Raw genomic sequence first — 22,544 nt, forward strand, 5'->3', positions numbered from 1 at the left:
TGCCTAGAGCTGGTTTTCCCATAAATATCTCAAGGATATGACAAGAGAAAGGGAGAGTTTCATGTTCATAGCTTTGCCAAAATCAGGCAGGCCTCTCTGTAGCTGGAGACCTGCCATCTAGATTGAGACAAAATGCTGTCTCAGATGTTAGACTCTGAGCAGCACCTGGGGCCTGTTAGGTCCTAACCTCTATTCTGAGCACGCAATTCATCAGGCTGGGATGGGAAGATCAAAGGGCTCATACCAGCAGGCAAAATCAACCTCATCTCCTCCAAGGTGAAGATAAAAATCCGGGAAGACAGAGCTGACCTCCAAGAAGAATGTGTTCATGAACTCATAGGTACTGTTGAGAATGGGATTTACTGGTCCAAAGGTACCAGAGGGTTGAGACCCAGAGTAGCAAGGAGTCAGTAATCCAGAGACACCTAAGCAAGAAGAGAACCCCACACAAGTATCACAAATACATAGACCCCCCAGGCCTAGTCACACTAAGTAAGACAATCATTATTTATAAACATTATATTTACACAGGTAGAAACAGGGACTCAAAGACACTGGTAATCATGAGCATTTAGTCGTGATCAAAGAAATACAAATATATCCACAATCACAGTCGGTCAGAAGATGGGGGTATGGACAAGCAACTGTCACACCCTTTCCTTGACACACTGCTTCCAGTAGGGGTCACCCTTGCTCCCAAAGGCTGCCCTCATACTGTCTTTGGCAGAAAAGCAGAGAGCCAATCCAGTCAAATTGGCAAAATCATCCACTATAGGATACAACAACCTGCAAGGGCATCATTAAGACAAGCACACTTGAGAAGAATTTTCTCATATTTTCATAGTAAGAAGTGGCCTCCTTTGCCCAAAATAAGTTCTGTCTACCTAATTTTTCAGGTAGAAGAGCTTGATAGTAAACATTCTTCCAGGGACCAAGGATAGGGCATGCCATGTCCAAGCCTAATGCCGTAAAGCCCGAAGGAGAAGAGGATCATTAGACTTCCTCCAACTCCTGACATTATTCTTACCTCGTCCCCAGGACAGAGTGTGGCCAGGAGTGTCAAATTCTGCCAACACACGGATACCCCGAAGCCGTGCATATTCAATCACCACTTTCACATCCTGTGCTGTGTAGATGTGGGTGGCAGGGTTGTAGGAACCCTGAAAGGCAAAAGACCCCCTGAAAGATCTCATTTCCTGAAGGCTTACAGGTTAGAGGATACTATAAATGCCTCCAGGACTCCCTGAATATCAGAATAATTGACCCACAGCCCTTTGATATTAAGGACTATCTTTACAAAATTTATTCATAATTTCCCACAAGTTATCACATCTATTGTTTTATCTGTGTGTCACAATGGCAGTGAGGCAAACAACGTAGGTATTATGCCCACTTGACAGAATACAAATAAACAAATGAAAAGAAAATGAGACCAGGAGAGATCTCCTAAAGGTTACAGAGCAAATTAATGGCAAAGCTTGGACTTGCACTCAGGTCTCTTGACTCCAAATCCAGTGCCCTTCCTGTATCAGTGTGTCCCTAAAACTGGCTGATTAGGAGGAGAGCTGGTGTCCTTGTTAGCAGTGCCACAGCTAGGCTCAAACATCATCCCATAAACTTGGTCAAGGTGAAATCAAGACATACCTTTCTGGTGAGCTCTGGAAAAGTGGAGCTCTCATATGGGAAGGATGGGTCATCGACCAGATGCCAGTGGAACACATTGAATTTATTGTATGCCATGACATCCTGTAAGTCAGAGCATGCATGGTGAACTCATCACAGATTTTCCAGTTTCAGCCTCAAACTTGGGAAGCTGGGCAGACTTCCAAGCCAGCCCCGGCATCATGTTAAGTGTTAACAGGACTATCAAACCTTTCCATCAGGGAGTGCCTGACATGGAGGGAAGACCCAGCATATTTCTTCTTTCCCCAGGGCACATCCAGAGATGACTGACAGAAGTAGTGCCTCCTCTTTTTGAGATGAGTTTCAGCCACACATAGAAGAGTGTTACAGCCATGTGGGCCCCTGGAGTCTTCCAAAAGCTCCCAAATACCCTGAAAACTAACATTTCCCCCTGCCATTTGTTTTGGGTAGCCTGACTAGTATTCATCCAAGTTGTGAAGTCTCTTGTGAATTTAGTAGCCCCCAAACCATAAATCTCAGAATCCAAGACTAATGCATGTCTCCTTTGGTTCCACTAGAGGAACAAAGGAAAAGACAATCGTTAGATAGGACAGCCCGTCAAACTCAAGATAGTTAGGAACGTCCCCAGTTAAGGCTTTGGAACATCTCCTTCCTATGACCTTGTCATAACTAAACTAAAGTTAGCTCTGCTGTTCAAAGAAGCCAGTTCCCAAAACCACCTTCTGCATCTCTGAAGACAGGCTCAACATTGGTTCATAGTATCCAATGGGGCAAATTAAAATTACTCTTGTCATTTTTTTTTTTTTTTAGTTTTAGAGCAGATCATCCTTTACATTTTCCCCAGTAGCTTGTAAAGTTACTTACACTCCCTAACTCTTTAGGAATATGGCACCTGGGTTATCCCCTGACCCATCACCCCAGAGAAGGCCTTAAGGCCTGGGTACCAGAGTGTTCAGGATGGTAGGCAGCGGGAGGTAATGCCGAGATGTATCCAACAACAAGCCCCGGTGAGGGAAGCGAGGAAAGTCCTCAATCTCCGTCTTGTTGATAAAGAACTGTGTGGACCAAACATTGAACATGTCAGGATTCACTGGGAACTCACCATGAGGAAGGTGGGGATGGGGGATGAAGAAAAGTCTCTTGAGATCCCTGAAAAGCCACTCCGTGATTGTTCTGCAGGGTAAGTGTCTTCCCAAATGTCCCACACCTCTACCCCAATGACCGTGAGTAGGAACCTGTCCAGAGAGCAACTGTCCCAGGCTAGCCAAATACAGCTCCCCCACACACCACTCAGCCCCATAGGTCTGCATTTTCACTGACCAGTAGTATGTTGTTTTCTTCAAAGCAGTGTGGTCTCAAAGTCATTACTAAATAATGATTCAGGAGAACTAAATTACAGTGATTCCAAACAGGCCAAATCTACCAAACCAGTTTCCACCCATGTCTCCTTGTACACTCCTGCTGAGGCCATTGCACGCCACTAGGGCTCTGTCTTAAAGAAAAATAAGATATTTCCAGGACTCTGAACATTGGGAGCAAACCTGAGATTTAAAAGGGGCTCTTTTTTGAGGGCCCATACTCACTGTGCCCTCAGGAGATCTCCAAACAAGCTGGCTAAAGGTCTCCAGCCCTAGAGGGAAGCAGAGAGACAGAATAAAGACTCAGGGAGGTGGGCACAAGAGGCATCCATCTGGGAGTTGTCCAGTGTGGCAAAAGTTGACACCTGGGCACACAGTGAAAGTGGGTGTAATGTAGGCTTGATGATTCTCAACACTACAAAAGGGGGCTATTAGGAAGCCGGTATAACTTTTTACTCTATTTTATTTTGGAAGGCAGTGTTAGGGGTTTCAGTGCCTCTTCTAGAAACACATTAACCCATACTTCCAAAGGTGTGAACTCACAAGAACAGTAAGACAATTAGCCTGCAGGCTGTTAAGGCTCTCTAAGGACAATACTCATTGGAGCTAAGGGAGCTGAGAAGAAGGGTCCCCAGTGTGCTGCCCCTTCACTTCTCCCAAGTTGAATTGTGAAAAATGACATAGGCTTGAGTTTCCAAGGTTCCTAGGTCCAGAGCTGGACCTAAAAGACAAAGAACCTCTTCAGAGCTTGAGAAGACACCCAGCTCTATGGGTCTGAGGTGTAGGCAGCAGCCACCCCAGAAGGACTGAGCCAGTCCACAGGACACAGATTCCCAGATTCCAGTAGGCCCAAGGGCAGGAATGTTGAGTCCAGGGCCCTGTATGTTCCCAGCAGCTGGAGTGCCACTTCTGAAAACCCAGCAGGAGCCCCATGAAGCAATCCCAGAATCTCAAATGTTCAGAATGAAAGAATCTGTAGTCACTCAGTACCTAATTTGAGGCAGGCTGCTAGGATACCGTTTGGGCTTTTCTCCACTCTGATGCCAGCATTCTGGAGTCCCAGATTTCCCCCATCCAACCAAACTGATCATTAGCACTTGCACAAAAGGTACAAGAGGGCAGAAAGGGGAGCTGGTATGCTATTTCTCCAAAACAGGAGAGGGGAGAGGAAGGGCAAAGAAATACAGACAAAGTAAACCAATGTTTGGAATTCTGTGAGAATGTCCCTCATCCTTTACTAGCAGATGTTTTACCAAAAGTAATAGAGGTATTTGGCTAAGTCTGTATCTAGGGACCAAATTCCTTTTCAGTAAACTAAGAGGAAGGGCATAGGCCTATTACCTGTTAGATAGGAAAGTCCTAATTTTCTCCCCAAATAATATAATTCTATATATTTTACTTCTATTGACCTCTTTTTCTTTTTGACATTTATCTATTTGATACAGTTTTCCTTTTTGAAAAACCTGGCCAACTGTGTATCTCTAGTGAGAGCTAGACAGCAGTGTCCGCGGCAGCCGCCCCTCTCCTCGGCTGCCCGCCCCCTACTGGCAGCAGCCTGCAGAGCCTCCACCATTTCCCCAGAGCGCCTGGCCCGGCAGCTGCTGCCGCTGCACAGGTAAGGCCAGTTGACTTCTAGCAGAAGGTGTAAGGAGAAGACCCCTTTCAGGGGAATGGGGAAACATTCCACTTGCTTTCTACAAAGAAAGCTTCCTAAAATGTGGGCCACCAGTCCTGTCCTCCCACCCTGCCAATGCCAACTGTCCATATCGTCCCTCAGTCTCTCTCCCAGCATCAGCCCCACCTTGTTACCTCGGAGAGCTCCCCAGACAGTCTCGGACAGGAGGAAACACTGCTCATTGTTTATGGTCAGGGTGTCTGAAATGACAAAAATGACCCCATGTAGTTAAGGATTTCTACTCTTAGATTACATACTACATGTTCTGTATAAATCCTTGGATTAAAAAACAACAGCAAAATCACTTTTTTTTTTTCCCTTGCAAAGAGCAGACATCCCCAGAGCAGAACAACTGCAGGTCACCCAGGCCTGGGCCAATGTGGGATGGTGGTCACCAAGGGGCTCTGCAGGCCCTAGGAGGTGACACGTGATGGGGGTCAGGCTGTAGCAGAGTCCTCTGCAAACCACCCCCTGATCTGTGGGTCAGTTTCTCCCCCAAGAAACATGAATTCCAACCAGCCTTTAGCTGTAAGTATGAAGTCACCTACTGGCCAAGGGAACAGTGATGCTTGGAGGGGTGAGTCCAGGTTCCAATGTTCCCAAAGCCTTTGTAACCTCCCTCCTGTCCCTTTGTCCCCAGGCTTCAGCTACCTCATCCAAGAATCTGAGGAAGAAGCCAAGACTTGAATTTCACTTTGGAGGCTGAGAAGTACCCAAATGCTGCAGATCAGGGGAGATAGGAGGCAGTCACAGGACTTGACCTCATCTCAGTTCAAATGACCCAAACTCCTCCTCTCCCTTGTGTAGAATCTCTTAGAGGAAATCAGCAAAGTTACATACACATTCCTAAAACGGCCACAGAATTATGCTCAGTCCAGAAGGCAGGTGTCCTGTGGGACTCAGTCAGTGCAACAGTCCACAGTCAGCCTGCAGACACTGGTTAGAGGGCATAGGAAAAACTTACCTTATATGGTCCTTGGCACTTAGTGGCCCTTGGTCCCTACTGTCATGGAGGGCTCCAGGCCTAGCATCAGCAACTTAGGCCAGGCCATCCAGAACTATAGCTCTAGACAAGTGCTTACTCTTCTAGAACAAAAACAGGGAGGTACTTACAATTCTCCAGTGACTCCAAAGAAGGAAGCTGGTCACATCCAGGAGTGACCACAAGGATAACCAATGAACGCTTCTCCAGTGTTTTCTGTTTTTCTGTAAGGACAGTGTAAATTTAACGTGGCTGATCTGCCATCAGAGGCAACAGGCAAACCAAAGCCCTACAGGAGGGTCCCTAGCTCTAGGCTCTTCAGCTCACATGCCTATTGGCAAGAGGGAAGGGAGGACAGGGCATGCACCCTTGGCACATGTACTGACTAGTCATCTGTTCAACTTTTTCATTTTGGTTGTGCTCCCCTCTTGCTCCATAACCCACCCTGACCATGTAGGAATGATCTGGAGTCAGCCTTTTGTAACCAGGACTGTATATTTCCGGCTTGGTCCAGTCCAAGCACACAATTCCAAGACCTCAGCAACAGCTTTGAAACTGGAGGCAGCTTAGAGCATTGCTGCTCAAGGTGTGGCCTGTGGGTTAGCTGCTGATTTGTAAACCATGTTACTGGTTGGTCACCACACAGGAGGCTTATATGATGCCAGAATGAAAATCAATTATGTCAGAATAAATACACTGTTTGGGTCTAACATTTTTTTCATAGCATGGTGTTGATGAAGGGAACAGGTTTACGTCCTGGCATCTATGCTTCCTGTCTCATTGCAGACTGGCACTCGAAGTAGCGCTGCTCTCGAGGGCTCCAGATGAAGAAGCTGACAGGGAGAATCTCCTATGCAAAGGAGGCCTGAGATGATCCAGATGGTGTCCGGCACATGATCATCAGCCCATTCTGCTTCCTTCCCTCCTTTTCTCAAACAGGTTCTCTATCCGAAGTAGAATTCTCTCAACAGTGGAAAGCCACCCAGTCTGAGCCAACATACCATTTCATATAGTTTTACAGATCTTAGTATATGCGGGGAAAAAAAGCCAAAATATCAATGTTATCTCTTCCCACCCTCTTACCAGTTCTTCTCTGTGACCTCTGGGGTGGTTGTGATTATATGTCCCAAGCCTGCGCCTCAGTGAACTCTCCCTCTCTCTATTCTCTCTGGAACCGCATGCGTTCCCACAGGCACCTCAACATCCATGACTTCCTATGGGACTACAAAGTCAGGGAAAGAATGGCCTGGCAGAAGGCAGGAAGAGAGAATTCAGAACCAAACTGGAATCCCAAATGTTATCCATCTCTAGGCAGAAGGAACCTAAGAACCTTAAACCATCTCAAGAAAGCCTGCTTACCCATCCTGAGCATGACCACCTAGCTACATCTCAGCTCTCAGATCTGCCAAGAGGAACAATATGGGGCCCTTTCCAATCATCCTGAACAAACAGATTCCCCACCCCCCAGTGAATACCCTGTATCCTCACTCTAAAACCTATATAAACCCTGCAAGGTAAAGGGAATTTGAGGCTACTCTGGGCCAGGCCAACTCCTAACTCCATTCTAAACCCTAAAAACTCATCCCCATGAACACAGGACAATCAGGCTTTCAGGGCAGGGACCTCTCAAAGGGAGACTTAACTGAGAGCTGGGGGTGAAGAAACTATAAAAGAATATCCCTCCTTAAACTATGCCTTCATCCCGTACCTCCTTGTCCCCACTCTGTCACATACCACAAAGCCTCAATATCACTGTGTGGAGAGCTCACCTGCGTACCTATCCAGGCAGTCATCCAAAAGAGGGCAATAGTCCTGAGCTTTGGTATTAATTCTCTGGACCTCAGTCTACCAAACTGAGGAGAAATCACAACTAATCCATATTCAACTGCCCGTGGTCACTGTCCCAGTGACAAGAGAGGCTGCACATACACCAGATTTACCTGAATTATTACTTGGAAGACAAGAAAACAACTAATTTTTATGATGTTATATCTTATTTTTCTAAAACACTTGCACTTACTCTCTAAATCTATAGTCTTTTAGGGGGAGGATCACAGAATCCTTTGACGATCTAATGAAAATGAAAGAATTTTCCCCTTAGAACAATGCCTCTAAATTAAGGGCTCATCCCTCCACCCCTGCCACCAGTCTCATGGTAAAGAACCCCTGCCCTAAGTGCACTCAGTGACTTATGTGGGTTTGGGCTGCTGCTTAAGCTGAAGGGGAAAATCTGGAGGAGGTGGCAATGTGAGAGCTGGCAAAACAGGAGGGACCCTGGTCACTTAAAAGGATGTAAATAGTGTATTATTGTGGTTTTCCACCTCCAACTTGCTACTCTGAAGAGAGCAGAAAATCCTCAGGGAACAGGCCAGCCACCTGTGTGTGTTTGCGCGCGCGCACTCACACACACACACACACACACACACACACACACACACACACACACACACAGAGGCTTTGCAAAGAAGCACCGAGGTGTGGGAGGCATAGGACAGTAAACAGCCCATTAGCCAGCAATCTGTGGGCACAATGGCAATAAGCCCAGGGGGGAACAGCAGGAAATTCTGAAACCTCAAGTGCTCAGGAAGTAGTCTGGAAAACAGAGCATGGAGCTGGGAAATCAGGAAAGGTTGGTTCTGGTTCTGCTGGTGCCAAGCTGATTGAGTCTCAGGTTCCCGTTTTCTCTAATGGGCACAATATCAGGGTGGGACCAGGTCATGTCCTCCAGGGCCCCATTCCATGACCACTGCCTCCTAGCTCTGCAGCTCCCTCTTCTCCCTGATTTCATGTGAACTTGCTCTTTTAGGGTTCACTGAAAAGTTTGTGTTTTTGTTTGTTTGTTTGTTTTAATTTTAAAAGCTGAAAAAATTCAAACAGTACAGAGTGTTTACAACAAGAAAATAAATTATCTTTGGTACCCCTCCTTTGTCTCCCTCTCTGACAAGATAACCACTGTTAGTTTTCTACCCTTGTGTCCCGTTTTTAAACATAATTTTGCTTTACTCATCACAGACAGGTCAACTGGATGTGGAACTCAGAGATCCTTTTATCCCCAAAGTCCCAGTGGTGAACTATCTCCAGATGCCAGCAACAGGAACTTTCCATCTTCTCTCTGTTGTGAATCCTCTCCCACCTTTGCTTCCTTCCCTCCTGCCCTAGATGTGGAGGGCCATCACCTCACATTCTAGCCAGTAATCTCAATAAGCTGTCTCTTATCTTCTGTTGCATTCGGTGGGTAAAACTCTCAACCCTAAAAATCATGTATCAGTGGGACCAGGCTACTGATAAAATCATGGTCTCTCATCTTGGCTGGGCTCATGATGCTGCCCTGAAAATCTTCTGTCTCTGCCATTGCTATTTTTTCTATTCTCTGCAAAAGCTATTTCAAACTTATACCAATGCAGTAGGAAGTTAGACAGGCATGAGTAGAGTAGGACAGGTCAGGTACAGAAGGTCATCAGGGCAGAAAGCCCAGCATGGACAACTGTAGGGTGGGACCTTGTCCTCAGGGTGACCTTTCTTCTCCTAGTATATCTCTGGTAATACTGTTTAAACCCTCCTGACATTACATATCACTGGTCATGTGGTTCAGACCCTCCCCTGGCATATTGCTAGACCCCCTTAAAGGAGGAACAAGGTGGCCAGAGAATAGCCTCATACAACTCCCATAAAAGCCCCTGCAGGACTCCCATACAAGCCCTTGCATGACCACTCCCTTAAGCATTAAGCTGTCAGGACAATGAGGCTCTGGCCCTCATCAAATAATCTTAGGAACAAAGTCTAGACACTTCTCCTAAAATCTTCATCTTCAAAACCCTTCCAATTAAGAACCCTGTCCACCTTCCCCCAGCCCCTACTTTCCCCAGTGTTCTGGTTCTCTCTCACCCATGCCTTTCTTCCCCCTTTCTTCCCTCAAGGCACGTACCTTTGCTTGCTTTCTCTTAAGGCCCAAGGGCCCCTCTTTTGCCTGTGTAACTTGTTTTCTGAGCCCACAGAGCACACTTCTTCCATGGTTCACGTCTACCTCTGTGACTTTTTAAATAAACTTTGTTTGTATTTGAGTCTACCTCTGTGACTTTTTAAATAAACTTTGTTTGTATTTGAGTCTTGCCACTGAATTCTTTCTTAGCCAAAACTCAAGGACCAAGGTCTAATATCTGGTACCATTTGCCACTAACAATACCACTTACTTCAAGTCTATAGCTTGATCACCACCTCCCTTACTCTCAGCAGACAACTCCCATGCATCCCTACCTTTCCCTCTCCTCCCTGACAAAAATATCTGCAACACATACTTGGTCTTCACGTTCTCCTCCTCCTACCTCGGTGGAAGGCATTTCCTTTCACCTGTACTTTAGATCTCTCCTCACGCTCCTCGTGTATAAATTATTTCCTTCCCCTCAAAAGTCTTCAAAATATTTATTTCTGGTGATTCTTTCCCATTAGCATTGAAATATTTGCAAGTCTCAACTGTTCGTTACCTCAAAGAGTCACACTTTCGCTTGCCTTTCAGTCGCAAAGAAACTTGGGAGGAAATGTAGCCTGAGCAGTTAGGTGTTGACAAAGTCAGACAGATCTGGGTTGAAGTGTTGGTTTTAACATTTGGTTCTAGCTGTGGGACCCCGGGCAAGTAATTTTCCCTCTCTGAGCTACAGCTTCCTCATCTGTAAAATGGGGACTGTGGCAATGCCTACCTGGGCTGTTGGGAAAATTAAAAGAGTTAATGCATGTAAAGTGCTTAGCTCAGCGCCCAGCATATGCAAGTGCTCATGGAGATGACTATTCTAAGTTCTCTTTTTGTAGCCACTTCCTGATATCCTATCCACTCCTCAGTCTACTATAATCTGGCTTCCTTTCACCACTCTTTTGAAAATGCCTTAACAAAGGTCATGTGGTTCTGAGACTAAATCCAAGGGACCTTTTTCAATTAATTAATTTAACAGTTATTTATTGAGTGCTTACTATGTGCCAGGTTGTTCTAAGTGCTGGAGATATAGCAGTGATCAAAACAGAAAAAACCCCTGCTGTTATAGAACTAATTATTCTAGTGACCACTCATTCCTGAGACCTCATGGCAGCATCAGACATCCCAGACCTTCTTAAAACTCACCTCCCTTGACTTAGAGAACACTGCTCTCTTGGTTTTCCTTCTAACTCCTGGAATATGCTTCCTCATTCTTCTTTTTACCCCCACCAATCTCTATGTGCTGGTGTTCCCTAAGTCACAAACTACTCTTTTTCTCTTCACTTATCCTCTCCCTGGACAATGCCATCCATGCCCATGTAGGCTGATAACTCTTTTTTTTTTTTATCCTCACCCAAGGACATTTTTCCAATTTTTGTACAGATAGAGTGGGAGGGAGGGAGGGAAGGAGAGAGAGAGAGAGAGAGAGAGAGAGAGAGAGAGAGAGAGAAAGAGAGATATGAAAGGGACACATCGAGTGGCTGCCACCCGCACGACCAACCAGGGCCGGGGACAAACTGCAACCGAAGTATGTGCCCTTAGCGGGAACCGAACCCGGGTCTCTCCAGACCGCAGGCCAATGCTCTAACTGCTGAGCCAAACCAGCCAGGCCTAGGCTGATAACTCTTAAACCGAACTTTCTATGCCAACCCTTCTGAAGAAGCTCTAGACTCATATACCTCTGCTCAAATGTCTCAAAAACACCTTGAAACTTAAATACAAAACTGAACCAACTCTTCATTCCTCTTCCTGGCTGATCATCTCTCTCAATTTGATAACAGCACCGTCTATTAAATCAATAGATCATAAACCCAGACTATAAACCTCCTCCTCCTCCTTCCACCTTTCTGAGTAGAACACAAGTTAATTCATTCAATATTTATTAATGTCTACTATGTATCAAACACAGTGCTAAGCACTGATATTACAACATTAAAAAAGAAAGATCCAGTTGTTACAACTACAAATCCTTATGTCTTAACATCATCACCATCTTCTCACTTCCATTGGTCAATGCCTTAATTCAGCCTCTCATAAATTCTCACCTGAATGACATAAAAATATCTCTCAGTTGGGCTCTCCCTGCCTCCATATATACCCCATTTAAATCTATTATCTATTGTGATCTTTTAATATGAAAATCAGATTATGATCATCTCTGTTCAAAGTCCTTCAATGGCTCCCCACAGCTTTCAGGATAAAAATCAGAATCCACTGGATGATTATAAGAACTCCAGCCTTGTCTTTCTCTGCTGTAGAAACTGTAGACACTGTATAGAGAAATTTTCACAGTAGCACAATGAACTCTACAGAACCCTGAAAATCCCACATTCTCTATACTTTTTTTTTGCATATATTGCTTCCTCCAATTGAAACAAACTTTGAATTACTTCCACATCTCACCTGATTAAAAAACAGGTCTGGTTTTTCTTTTATACAGCTTTGCTATTAGGCCCCCACCCTTTCCTAAGAGATCTTCCTGTGTGATCGTGAAGTAACACATACACACATTTTTCATAACATTTATCATAATATATGCTGTTTGTCCATCTCCTCACTGAGGCTGCGAGTTCCTCAACAGCAGGGACCAATCTCACTGTCTTTGTATTCCCAGTGCCTGACACATGGTAGCCATTCAATAAATATTTGCTGAAAATAGCCCTGGCCGGTTTGGCTCAGCGGTTAGAGCGTGGGCCTGCGGTCCGAGAGACCAGGGTTCGGTTCCCGCTAAGGGCACGTACCTCAGTTGCAGTTTGTCCCCGGCCCTGGTTGGGTTGTGCGGGTGGCAACTACTCGATGTGTCCCTTTCACGTCGATGTTTCTCTCTCTCTCTCCCCCTCCCACTCTATCTGAACAAAATATCAAAAAATGTCCTCAGGTGAGGATTAAAAAAAAAATATTTGCTGAAAATAATGAATGATACTAGAATTTTTAAAAATGCATATTTAATGCAAAATGATTATGCTACATGATCATCAGGCATAAATGACGAACAGTTAATGTAGATATTACTTTTATACACCTAAACCTAGTATTTCTAGGACTGAGATGGGGGATGGTAAGAAGATATCCAGGAATACAGACAGTAACTTTTCAGACACTGCTCTGAAGACCCCTGGGTCCATGAATCTAAAGATTCAGGATTTTTTCAGTGCTCTGAAAGGGACAACTCATTGCTGCATCTGTTTTTACTTCAGTGCACAATAGCCACTCCCTCCACCAGCCCTTCTCCCTGAATCAAAACATTTCTATCTTATCAATGTGTTTAATTCATAGAATCTTAGCAGCATGGAGAAAAACATTTACTTTGGTTATATAGTAGCATTTTGTTTGGTTTCTGAAATGGAAACTAGGAAAGTCAACCCTGCCTATGCCCCACGCTTTCAGGTCTACTCGGCCCCATGTGTCCTGGCACTCTCCTACATTGGTGCCAATGTTGCTGGTTCTCCATGCCCACTTTGCTCCCCTCCCCCTCCCACCTTTATATATGTAACATCCAGGCTTCCTTTCCCAATACTCAGCCTAATAAAAATCCTTGAAATCATTCATTTCCCACTCATTTTTTCATTCCAATCAAAATATATTGAGCACTTACTGTGCATCAGGAACTGTGCTAGGTGCTGGGGCAGTTAAAAAGAAAAAACAAGCCCTGGTCCCTGCCCTTGAGGAGCTCACAGTCTAGTGGGAGAGACAAATACAAATAATTACAAAACAGCGTGATAAGGACTACAGTAGATATTATAGCTATCTCCAAAAAGGGAAGCAGAAGGGGACCTCTGACCAGGAACCTTGAACCCTGAATTGGTGTTTGCCAGGGTAGCAAAAGGGGATGAGGTACTCCAAAGCAAGGGAAGCAGTTAATGCAAAAGTATACTGGTGTGGTTAGGGGAAGAGGCAAACTTCTCATCCCAGTGAAGTATGAGTCTTAGAAGCCAGCTGTCCTGAGCCTGGCGTGCCTCCATAGTGCTGCTGAAATCAGTTTGGACCACGGTGCCTCCCACATTGAGTCCCAAGATAATTGCACTCTCCAGAGACGTCTAGCACCTACTAAGAAATGCAACTGATCCAGCCCACAGATGAATCCTGGATGCTCCTCCTTCGGTCTTCTTTGTAAAAGTTGTAGTTAAAAGTTGACCCTCCCCTTACTTTAAAAGCTTGATGTATTCTCCTCCTCTCCCTACTATAACCCCACCAAAAAGAAAACATCTCCCTATAATTATAGATCCCAAGAGATAACCCTGGTTAACATTTTGCAGTCTTTCAAACTTTTGTAAAACTGAGATCCTAATACGTATTAGTTTGTAACTTTTTCCCCCTTACCAAAATGATCTGCAGATCTTTTCATGTCAATATATATATATAAACATCTACATTGCCTGGAGGTACTGAATAGAATCCCTTTTTTGAGATATACTTTAAAGAGCTGAAGTCCTAACTTCTCTCCTCTTTGTTGACATTTGGGAATTTGTTTTTGACATTATAAACAATGTCTAGTAAATAGTTGTATGTGTGTGTCCTTTTTTTTAAAGCAGTTGTGAGATTTCTGTAGGAAAATTCCTAGAGGTGAAAATGTTAAGCCAAAGATATGCTCCTTTCTTCCCATTTTCTACTTCCCTTTTCCTAATAAATTGGCTGGAGCCCTGGGGCTAGGGGTGTTGTGGGATAACCACACCATAGGAGAAGCTTCCCCAAGGGCTTTTCATGAACTTCTTACAGAAGCCTGAAGGCTCCACTACTCAGTGATACCACCCTGTATAACAAACAGGCTGACACTACAACGTATAAAAAGAACATAAGCTTGGAACTCTGAATCTGCCTCAAACCAGAACTGTGGCCCCAGTCAAAAGATCAAAGCCACTAATGTGGGATCCCACTACTAGTTACCACCAGGACAAGGTTGTACAGGGCAGAATTTAAACTTTTCATCCAGTGTACCATTTCCCTTACCCATGCCGAAACTTTACAAAAGAAGGGGACACCTGAGCTGACAAGCGCCCATATTTCCTACAACTGAGCACACATGTCCAAAAGAAAGAGCTCTTCATAGCCAAACCCCAACCAATCTCCAATGTGGACACAATGACAGCACACACTACTGGCTAGAGATCAGGGTTGAGTGCATGGCCAGGAAGCTTAAGCAATCACAGAAGCAAAGAAAATGAACGAGAAGTTCCTGATCCAGTAATAGGTCTTATTCACTGTAGCCAAGAACAGAGAAGAGAAGAAAATCCATTTCTCCATGACAGTGAACTACAGACCCATAAACCTTGAGGTAGATCTCAGAAAATGGTTCACACAGACACTTCTCTTATGTCCAGAGACACAACCTCCTCTCTTCAGCTGACCTTGCTGTCAGTGCCTGCACAAAGTGGGAGAAAGGTCCTACTATCTAATATCTGACTGGTTAAACCTCCTGATGATGTACACTGACTCTACTCTTATCACTTATTTCCAGGGCCAGCAAAGGAAAAAAAAGCAGAAACATAACAGTGACTTCCTTCATTTCTACAAGAAGTATTGGTTAGGCGGTAAAACTTTCCTTCTATATAATTAACAGAAAAAAAGACTGGTTTCATGCCTTTAACATGCTAATATATTGATAACATGCCCCAGAAAGAGACAGTGTATCTATAAGGATATATATATATAAAAAAAAAAGCCTATACCTGCTATTAAAAACAAACACAAACCAAAAAAGAAGCTATCAACAGGCAAGAACCTACAATACCCTGCTTCACTCTTCTGTTTGGTGGTGAGGAAGTGGGTGGAAGAAAAGGAGGGATGCCACTGGGACTCAAACTTTTTATTTTTGTTTTATTTTAAAATCACCAAATTCGAGCATTAGACACCCGGAGGGGGCACCTGGGACCAACTTCTCAAAGCAGGGAGCGCAGTGAGGGTGGGGCTGGGGGGAGCTAAAGATCTGCGGCCTCAGCCCCTGCAAAGAGCCCGGAAACGGGGGGAAGCAGCCTAAATATAAGACAGTGGCCAAGAATACCTCGCGGAGCACTCCGGCCAGGTGCACTGGGTTCGGCATTCCGGAGATCCTAGGCCTGAACAAGGAGCTCCCCAGATCCCACTTGCAGGCAACCCTCGATGGCCTGGCCTCCGGGCACTTGCTGGCAGCGAGCTCCTTGCTCAGTCTCGCATGAGTGGGCAGCATGGGGCTGCTGGGGTCCGGGGGCCTCCCGGGCTTGTATGTGCAGCCCGCCTTCCTGGAAGTGCTGTCCAACTCTCAGAGCGTCGACTTGCGGCTGCTGGGCAGAGCATCGGGGCGGCTGGACACCAGCCAGTCGGCCAGCTCGGATTCTGAAGATGTTTCCTCCAGCGACCGAAAAATGTCCAAATCAGCTTAAAACCAGACCAAGAAATGGAAGAAGCAGTGACACAGGACAATCTTTTCCTCCTACCACCTAGGGGAGCTAGAGAAGGCACTCAACGAGGCCCCCTATCCAGACGTCTGTGCTTGGGAGATGCTGGCCATGAAAACTGAGCTGCCAGAAGACAGGATACAGAGGGGGAACCTGATGCTTAGCGGCCAGAATGCAGACCTGAGTTCCTTTAGGCTCCAGAACACTTGCTTCACTACACGGCCAGTCTTCCAATCATTTCCTCTCCCCATGTTTAGGTCTGGTTCCAGAACTGCAGAGCCAAGTGGAGGAAGCAAGAGAAGGGTTGAAGTCGGAACAGCGTCACAGCAGAGTATGGGCTGTAGGGAGCCATGGTGCGGCACCCTTGTCAGAGTCCATCCTCAAGTCTGCCAAGGATGGCATCATGGGCTCCTGTGCTCCATGGCTGCTGGAAATGCACAAAAAGTTGCTGGAGGCAGCAGATGAGTTGAGGAGGAAACTCATCTGAGGTGGAGTGCCAGGCCCTGCCTAAGCTAGTAAGATGGAGCAGGAGGAGTGGGGCCCCGACCCTTCAGCAGTCATGTCCCAGGAGAAACTGAGGGAGAACAAAACTGCGGTGCTCTGAGCCAGAGCTCAGGAGCATAGCACCAAAGTGCTGGGGACTGTGTCCAGGCCCAACAGCCAGGCCTGGAATGCCAAGGAGCCTGAGGAAGAGGAGGCCATGGATGAAGATCGGCCAGTGGAGAAGCTGAGTCCACAGCAGCTTGAAGACGTGGCTTAGGTCAAGGGTGTGCTGCTGGAGCCCCAGGACTCTGCTCTTCTCGGGACCTGTGGTGCTGGGAGGTGTTCTCCGAGGCAGGGCCCAGCCTAGCCTTTGCCACCCTTTCCTGCCCCATAGGCCCTTCATGTCCCTTCCAGGTGATTTCAGACACAACTCAGTTCTGGCCAAGGCTTTGGACTATGCTGAGACATCCCCTACCTAGTCTTGGCCTCTCCAGCATCCTCCTCATCCCAATAGCCCTGCCTCAGAAGGGCTACTGCAGCCCCAAACCACCCCCTCAAGTCGCTTTCACTCAATCCCTTGGCAATGCTCACTGTCTGTTCTCTTGCTCTAGAGCCTTCTTCCCAGCTCTAACCCCTGTGGATTCTGCTCTCCCCCAGGCCCTAAGCACATTGCCTGCCACGGCCCTGTCAGGGATTGAGGACCTGCACTCCAGGGCCACAGTTCTCAGCCAAATTCTGCTCCCCTCAGCCTGTTCCTGCCCATGGGCCTGGGCCTGGGCCTTCACCATGTAAATGTATTGCCATTCAGGCCCAGGCACAACCTGTGCTACACACCATCAATAGGGCCCAGAGTCCGGATTAAACTTGGGAAATCTCAGCCTGGGCCCCTCAGCCACTCTCCATCTCATGCCCTCCAATGGTCACCCTCAGGAGACTGCCCTCTCCACACCCAGCCTGTCCCACCATTCCTCCCAGCACAAGTGCCAGCCACACATGCAACGATGTACAATAGCTGTAGTGAGTCCAGGATCTGTGACCTGCAACCAGGGGGCACCTCTCACCAATGCTGTGGCTCTATGCACTGTTGGGGAGGCCAAATCCTCTCCAGCATTCCTGGGGCTGTGTTCTAAAGCATCCTGATTCCCCTGATATGCTTGCTGCCTGCGACTCTGACTTGCTGTGCAAGGCATCCTTCTCCTAGAGCTTCTCACAAATTACTGATTCACATGTGCCTTAGAACAAACCAATTCAGCTATTAAATGAAAACCTGGGAAGCCACAGACCTTGACCCAACTTCGTCCAGCTTGTACTTGGGAGGCCAAGCCCAGAGTGGGCCTGAGGCTATAAATAGTCATCAAGGGTTGGTCACAAGAAGGGTATGAGAAAAAGTTTGAGGGAGAGTAAGGCAGGAGCCAATGTCAGACCCAAACTAAGCAATAGGCACACACACCTTCGAGCCAGGTGTGTCGTGGTGCATGTCCAATAGAATAAGACAGAGACAGTGAAGTAGGGGGCGGGGGTGGAGGCTTCTTGTCTGCTGATGAAAGGACCTGTCCATACTGATGGCCTCTGTGCAGCTTTCCCTTCACCCCTAGGCTAGGCATATGTCCCCTTACCCCCTGGAATTTTTTACCATCCCACCCACTTCTGCAGGGAATACCTCATGAGAGAAAGGCCTGAAACAGTGAATTGGGATTTTAATTCCCTATCAAAAGTTGATTTCTTCTTCATTCCACTCAAGGAACTTCCCCCAGTTCTTCTTGTCTTTGTCTCCTGTTGGTTTGAAGTGTTAGACTGTAGCTGTTGGTGTGTAAATAATGTACAGAGAGTGAGAAGGTATAACTTCTAGGTATTAACTTCTAGGTATTCTAAACCTGCTATTTCTGTGCCATTTTCTGTAAAGATACAAGTAAGAATAAGATTGATGTAAAATAAAATCACCAAATTCTTCCTTCTACATGTCCTCCTTCAAAGATTGTAAAGACACCCATCACTATCTCCTTGTTATCTCCAAATAGTTAAACAGGTGACTAGTAAACATTCTCTGGTTGACTCCTGAATAAATCACGCTCCAGGCAAAGTCCTCCACCATATACAGTGTTCCCCACAGAATATACAAGGCATGCCCTGGCCGGTTTGGCTCAGCGGTTAGAGCGTCGGCCTGCGGTCCAGAGGGACCTGGGTTCAGTTCCCGCTAAGGGCACGTACTTCGGTTGCAGTTTGTCCCCGGCCCTGGTTGGTCGTGCGGTGGCAGCCACTCGATGTGTCCCTTTCACATCGATGTTTCTCTCTCTCTATCTCTTCCTCTCTCTCCCTCCCACTCTATCTGTACAAAAAATGGAAAAATGTCCTCGGGTGAGGATAAAAAACAAAAACAAACAAACAAACAAAAGAATATACAAGGCAGAAGGAGCAATACTAGCTCAAGGAAATAAGACTTGAATTTTTCATTAACCAGGCCCAGACTACCACACACACTTTGATCAAGCAGAGCTCTTGGGCTCAGTACTATCCAGGGCTTTTGGAAAAGTGTTACAATTTAATAATAAAGAAAAATACAGAGAGGAGAAGCTGGCTGAAGCACAATTATTTTGCCCCTAACTAAAAACTACCTCCTGGTACTTACCTCCTTTCCAAATATTATTATTTTTCTTTATCCCTCCATTCTCCTTCACAAGGAAAATAATTCTACTACAGAACTCTCTTTGTGCATTGTTCTCTTCCCCTTTGCTTTGAAAACAATAAACTTGGTGGCAATCAAGTCTACTACAGAAATATGCCTTGTCCTTGTCATGGGAAATGTTAAAACATGCACAGCCACTAGTCCAATTAAAGTGGAGAGAATGTGAAGAATAAACACATGCTATGTGAACATACAGTAAAAATTTTCCATTAAGAAAGGAAGGAGATATACATCAGCCAGAGTTAACCCATTGTATAGTTAATTCATCCCTCAGGCGTTAATGGCTAACTGCAGATATCTGCTTCTGTACCTGCTTGCTTGATCACAAACCTTTAGCCCAATTTCTTAACAGGGGCTAAGACAACTATATAAGCTACCTTCCCCCAGAGCTCGGGGCTGCTCTCTCCTCTGCTTAGGATGGGACAGTCGCCGTGTGGCTAATAAAACTCTTGCAGCTAATAAAGCTCTTAATGTGAACCCAGTTCGGAGTCTGAGTCTGGTCTGTCACTTTGGTCTACAACAAGAATGAATAAGCATTATTCTTTCTCCCCAGTCCAGCTGCCTGAACTTATGTTTCCGTCTTACACTCCCTAGATGTGTTCCCAATGTGTCTCTAGCTGTGTGATGAGATAAAATCAACTTGAATTGGGACCGCAGCACAATGTGATAATGGTAGGGGAAGGTCACACTATAGGAAGAGAATCATAGTTAATTAACAACTATTCACTGTATTAACTATAAATAAGAGATTTTCTTACAGACCCTGAGATACTCTGGAGGACTGTTGTAAGGAGAAAAACAGAGTTGTAAAGATAAATCTACCTTGAAGTCCAGGTGGCTCCACCACTCAGAAAAAAAGATACATTTTGAAAGCATATCAAGGACAGGACACACCCGAAGGGAGACAAATGTCTGGGGGCTAATCTTTACAATGATAGAAAACAGACCCTGGAAACTCACATAGTTTTAGAATTTTCCTCACCCTCTATAGTCCCTTGCGAAAGAGTGAAGCCGCAAAAGTCGAAGTTCGAAGTGGCAAGGGACGACTGTATATAAATAAAGAATCCTACTTCAGGGAAATTCATTTATCGAGGTAGAGTCTGGAACTGATTAACCGCAATACACGAGGGCCGACTATAATCTTATTTAACAGCTAGCTTAAGAAATCAGAATTTTTTTTTTCAGGGTATTATACCTGCCACTCTCTGAGATTGCCAGCATCAGAACAAAAGCACCTCAAAGATTCAAACTTGTCTGTACTTACTGACTGACTCTGGTACAGACAGGCAGCCAAACTTGGTTCCTGTTTCAATTCCCCTTTCCCTGGAATCACATGTCAATATTCCAAGTTTGAAACTTGAAAGGTAAGGCAACCAATTCTAAATGAAACCTGCAAATCATCTCTTATTTGATGATCTTAGAAAGAAACAAAAACCACAAAGCCTTCTTACAACTTTTATACAGAGTAGCCCTTTTAAGTTAACATATCCAACAAATAATTAAGTATCTACTATGTTCCAACCATAGTTATAGAAGGAATGGCCAAAGTAGGTATTTTAGGAGATTCAAATTAAAATAACTATGCCATGTACTAACTTAGTCACTTGTTTAATATCTGAGAACAAGCAAATAAAATACTGAAAATGGCTGCAGAGGGGTCCTGTTATTCATATAATAATCTTCCTTCCATTCCAGAATAAAAGGACTGGAGAAAGGGGTGGGGATTATCCTGTTCAGTAATAATGGTATCCTAAGTAATTTACAGGAATTTGCATGTGGACCCCAGAACAGGATAGAAACTTTGTTACAGCGATCAAGTACTATGGCTTCAATCAACTAGTTTCAGGGAAAGCAAAGAAGACTGCAGTCAAATAATATAATCAGATTTAGCCAGTTAACCTGAAAAATTAGGGCTCTATCAGCTCAATCACCCCCGGAAGAGTATTTGGCAACTTTAGATGGGTGCCATCCCAAATGATCAGATCTTTGATTTGCAAACAGTATATGGCTTAATAAAAACACAGAACTAGGCCATTCAAATATCTAAATTCTAAATAATTCCATTTAACAGGTTTCACAATATACAGCACACACTCTCCAGTTGACAGAAACACCTCTCAATGACAAAAGACTAAACATCTCCACAGACCATTTATCAATTAGAGGGACTACAGCTAACCCTTGAAGGTGAATTCAGAATTGAATAAAAATTCAGTACTAGACTTGTTTTTCAAAAAAGGAAAGTATGAATTCCATTGAATTCAAAGTTCAGATCAAAATGAGAAGTTGTGCTGAATTACGAAAAACACTGGCCCATGCTACAAGGAAGTTATTTGAAGGAACTGGGTAAAAATCTGTTAGCTAAGATTTAACTTGCATATTTTGTTTTCTTGACTAAAATCAGCTCTATAGAAAAATAAACCCTGGTTTGAACCTTGTTGAGGTTGCTTTCCCCTCCATCAATTCTTTTTCCAGAAATAGAATTATAGCTCAAGTCATCTGAAAACCTCCCCAGAAAACTGTGTTCCAAAGGGAAGGCTCCATGGAAAGAATAACAGAGAGAGGTTACTTGCATGCCTTTGGTAATGTTTATCCAAACCAAGTTTTCATTATCTTTCAGTGGATAAGAAGCTCTCAACTAATAGAGTAGGATTAATTCAGAAGTACAGAAATTATTCTTGTTTATACAATAGTAGTAAACATTCTTATTATCTATCTTTTGAGCATTTTATAATACATTGTGTCCTTTTGCTACAATTTCTCCGGTTGGACTGCAAAGCTTGGACCTAGGTCTTCTACTTTTCTTATAACATCCAGAGTGCCCAGCACAGGGATAGGCACAAAGCAATTACATGACAGACCTATTGTTTTTGTATAAGCCAGGCCCCAATTGTTCTATATCAAAATAAACATATTCTGAGTGCCAATCCTGTGTAAGGCATTCTAGTATTTGTCAGGAAGGATTCAGAGAAATATGTGATACAGCACACACACAAACAGTAGGCCTTTTATCCTCCCCAGCCCAATGCATTTCACAGGTTAAGAACTACCTTGAGCCCTGGCCAGTTTTGCTCAGTGGTTAGAGCGTTGGCCTGCATTCCAGAGAGACCCGGGTTTGGTTCCCGCTAAGGGCATGTACCTCAGTTGCAGTTTGTCCCCGGCCCTGGTTGGGTTGTGTGAGTGGCAGCCACTCAATGTGTCCCTTTCACGTCGATGTCTCTCTCTCTCTCTCTCTCTCTTTCTCTCTCTCGCTTCTTCTCTCCCTGTCTGAACAAAAAATGGAAAAATGTCCTCGGGTGAGGATAAAAAAAAAAAAAAGAACTACCTTGATGCCGAGACTTTGTCACTCTCTAATCACCATCTGTTTAATTACATGTTTTTAAT

The 22,544-nt window shown here is 44.9% G+C and overlaps 1 protein-coding gene across 4 annotated transcripts in view; it reads right to left on the reverse strand.

The window, feature by feature from the left end:
- The window catches only part of HEXA (hexosaminidase subunit alpha), a 31,513-nt gene that overhangs the window by 7,628 nt on the left and 1,341 nt on the right, over positions 1-22,544 (reverse strand). Inside the window, exons 1-8 of one of the 4 annotated variants that reach the window (XM_036260177.1) lie at positions 15,622-16,492; positions 5,791-5,883; positions 4,812-4,877; positions 3,228-3,274; positions 2,589-2,699; positions 1,645-1,746; positions 1,028-1,160; positions 245-425 (exon numbers count right to left, since the gene is read on the reverse strand). In XM_036260177.1, coding sequence (XP_036116070.1) covers positions 245-425; positions 1,028-1,160; positions 1,645-1,740 — 410 coding nt within the window. In that variant the 5' untranslated portion in view covers positions 1,741-1,746; positions 2,589-2,699; positions 3,228-3,274; ... (1 more) ...; positions 5,791-5,883; positions 15,622-16,492. Of the gene's footprint in view, positions 1-244; positions 426-1,027; positions 1,161-1,644; positions 1,747-2,588; positions 2,700-2,964; positions 3,118-3,227; positions 3,275-4,811; positions 4,878-5,790; positions 5,884-6,742; positions 6,963-15,621; positions 16,493-22,544 lie in introns of those variants that run through there. The other 3 variants (XM_036260185.1, XM_036260161.1, XM_036260168.1) reach the window with 3 other exon arrangements.

This window comes from Molossus molossus, unplaced genomic scaffold (assembly GCF_014108415.1).
Source record: "Molossus molossus isolate mMolMol1 unplaced genomic scaffold, mMolMol1.p scaffold_m16_p_1, whole genome shotgun sequence".
Lineage (NCBI taxonomy): Eukaryota > Metazoa > Chordata > Mammalia > Chiroptera > Molossidae > Molossus > Molossus molossus.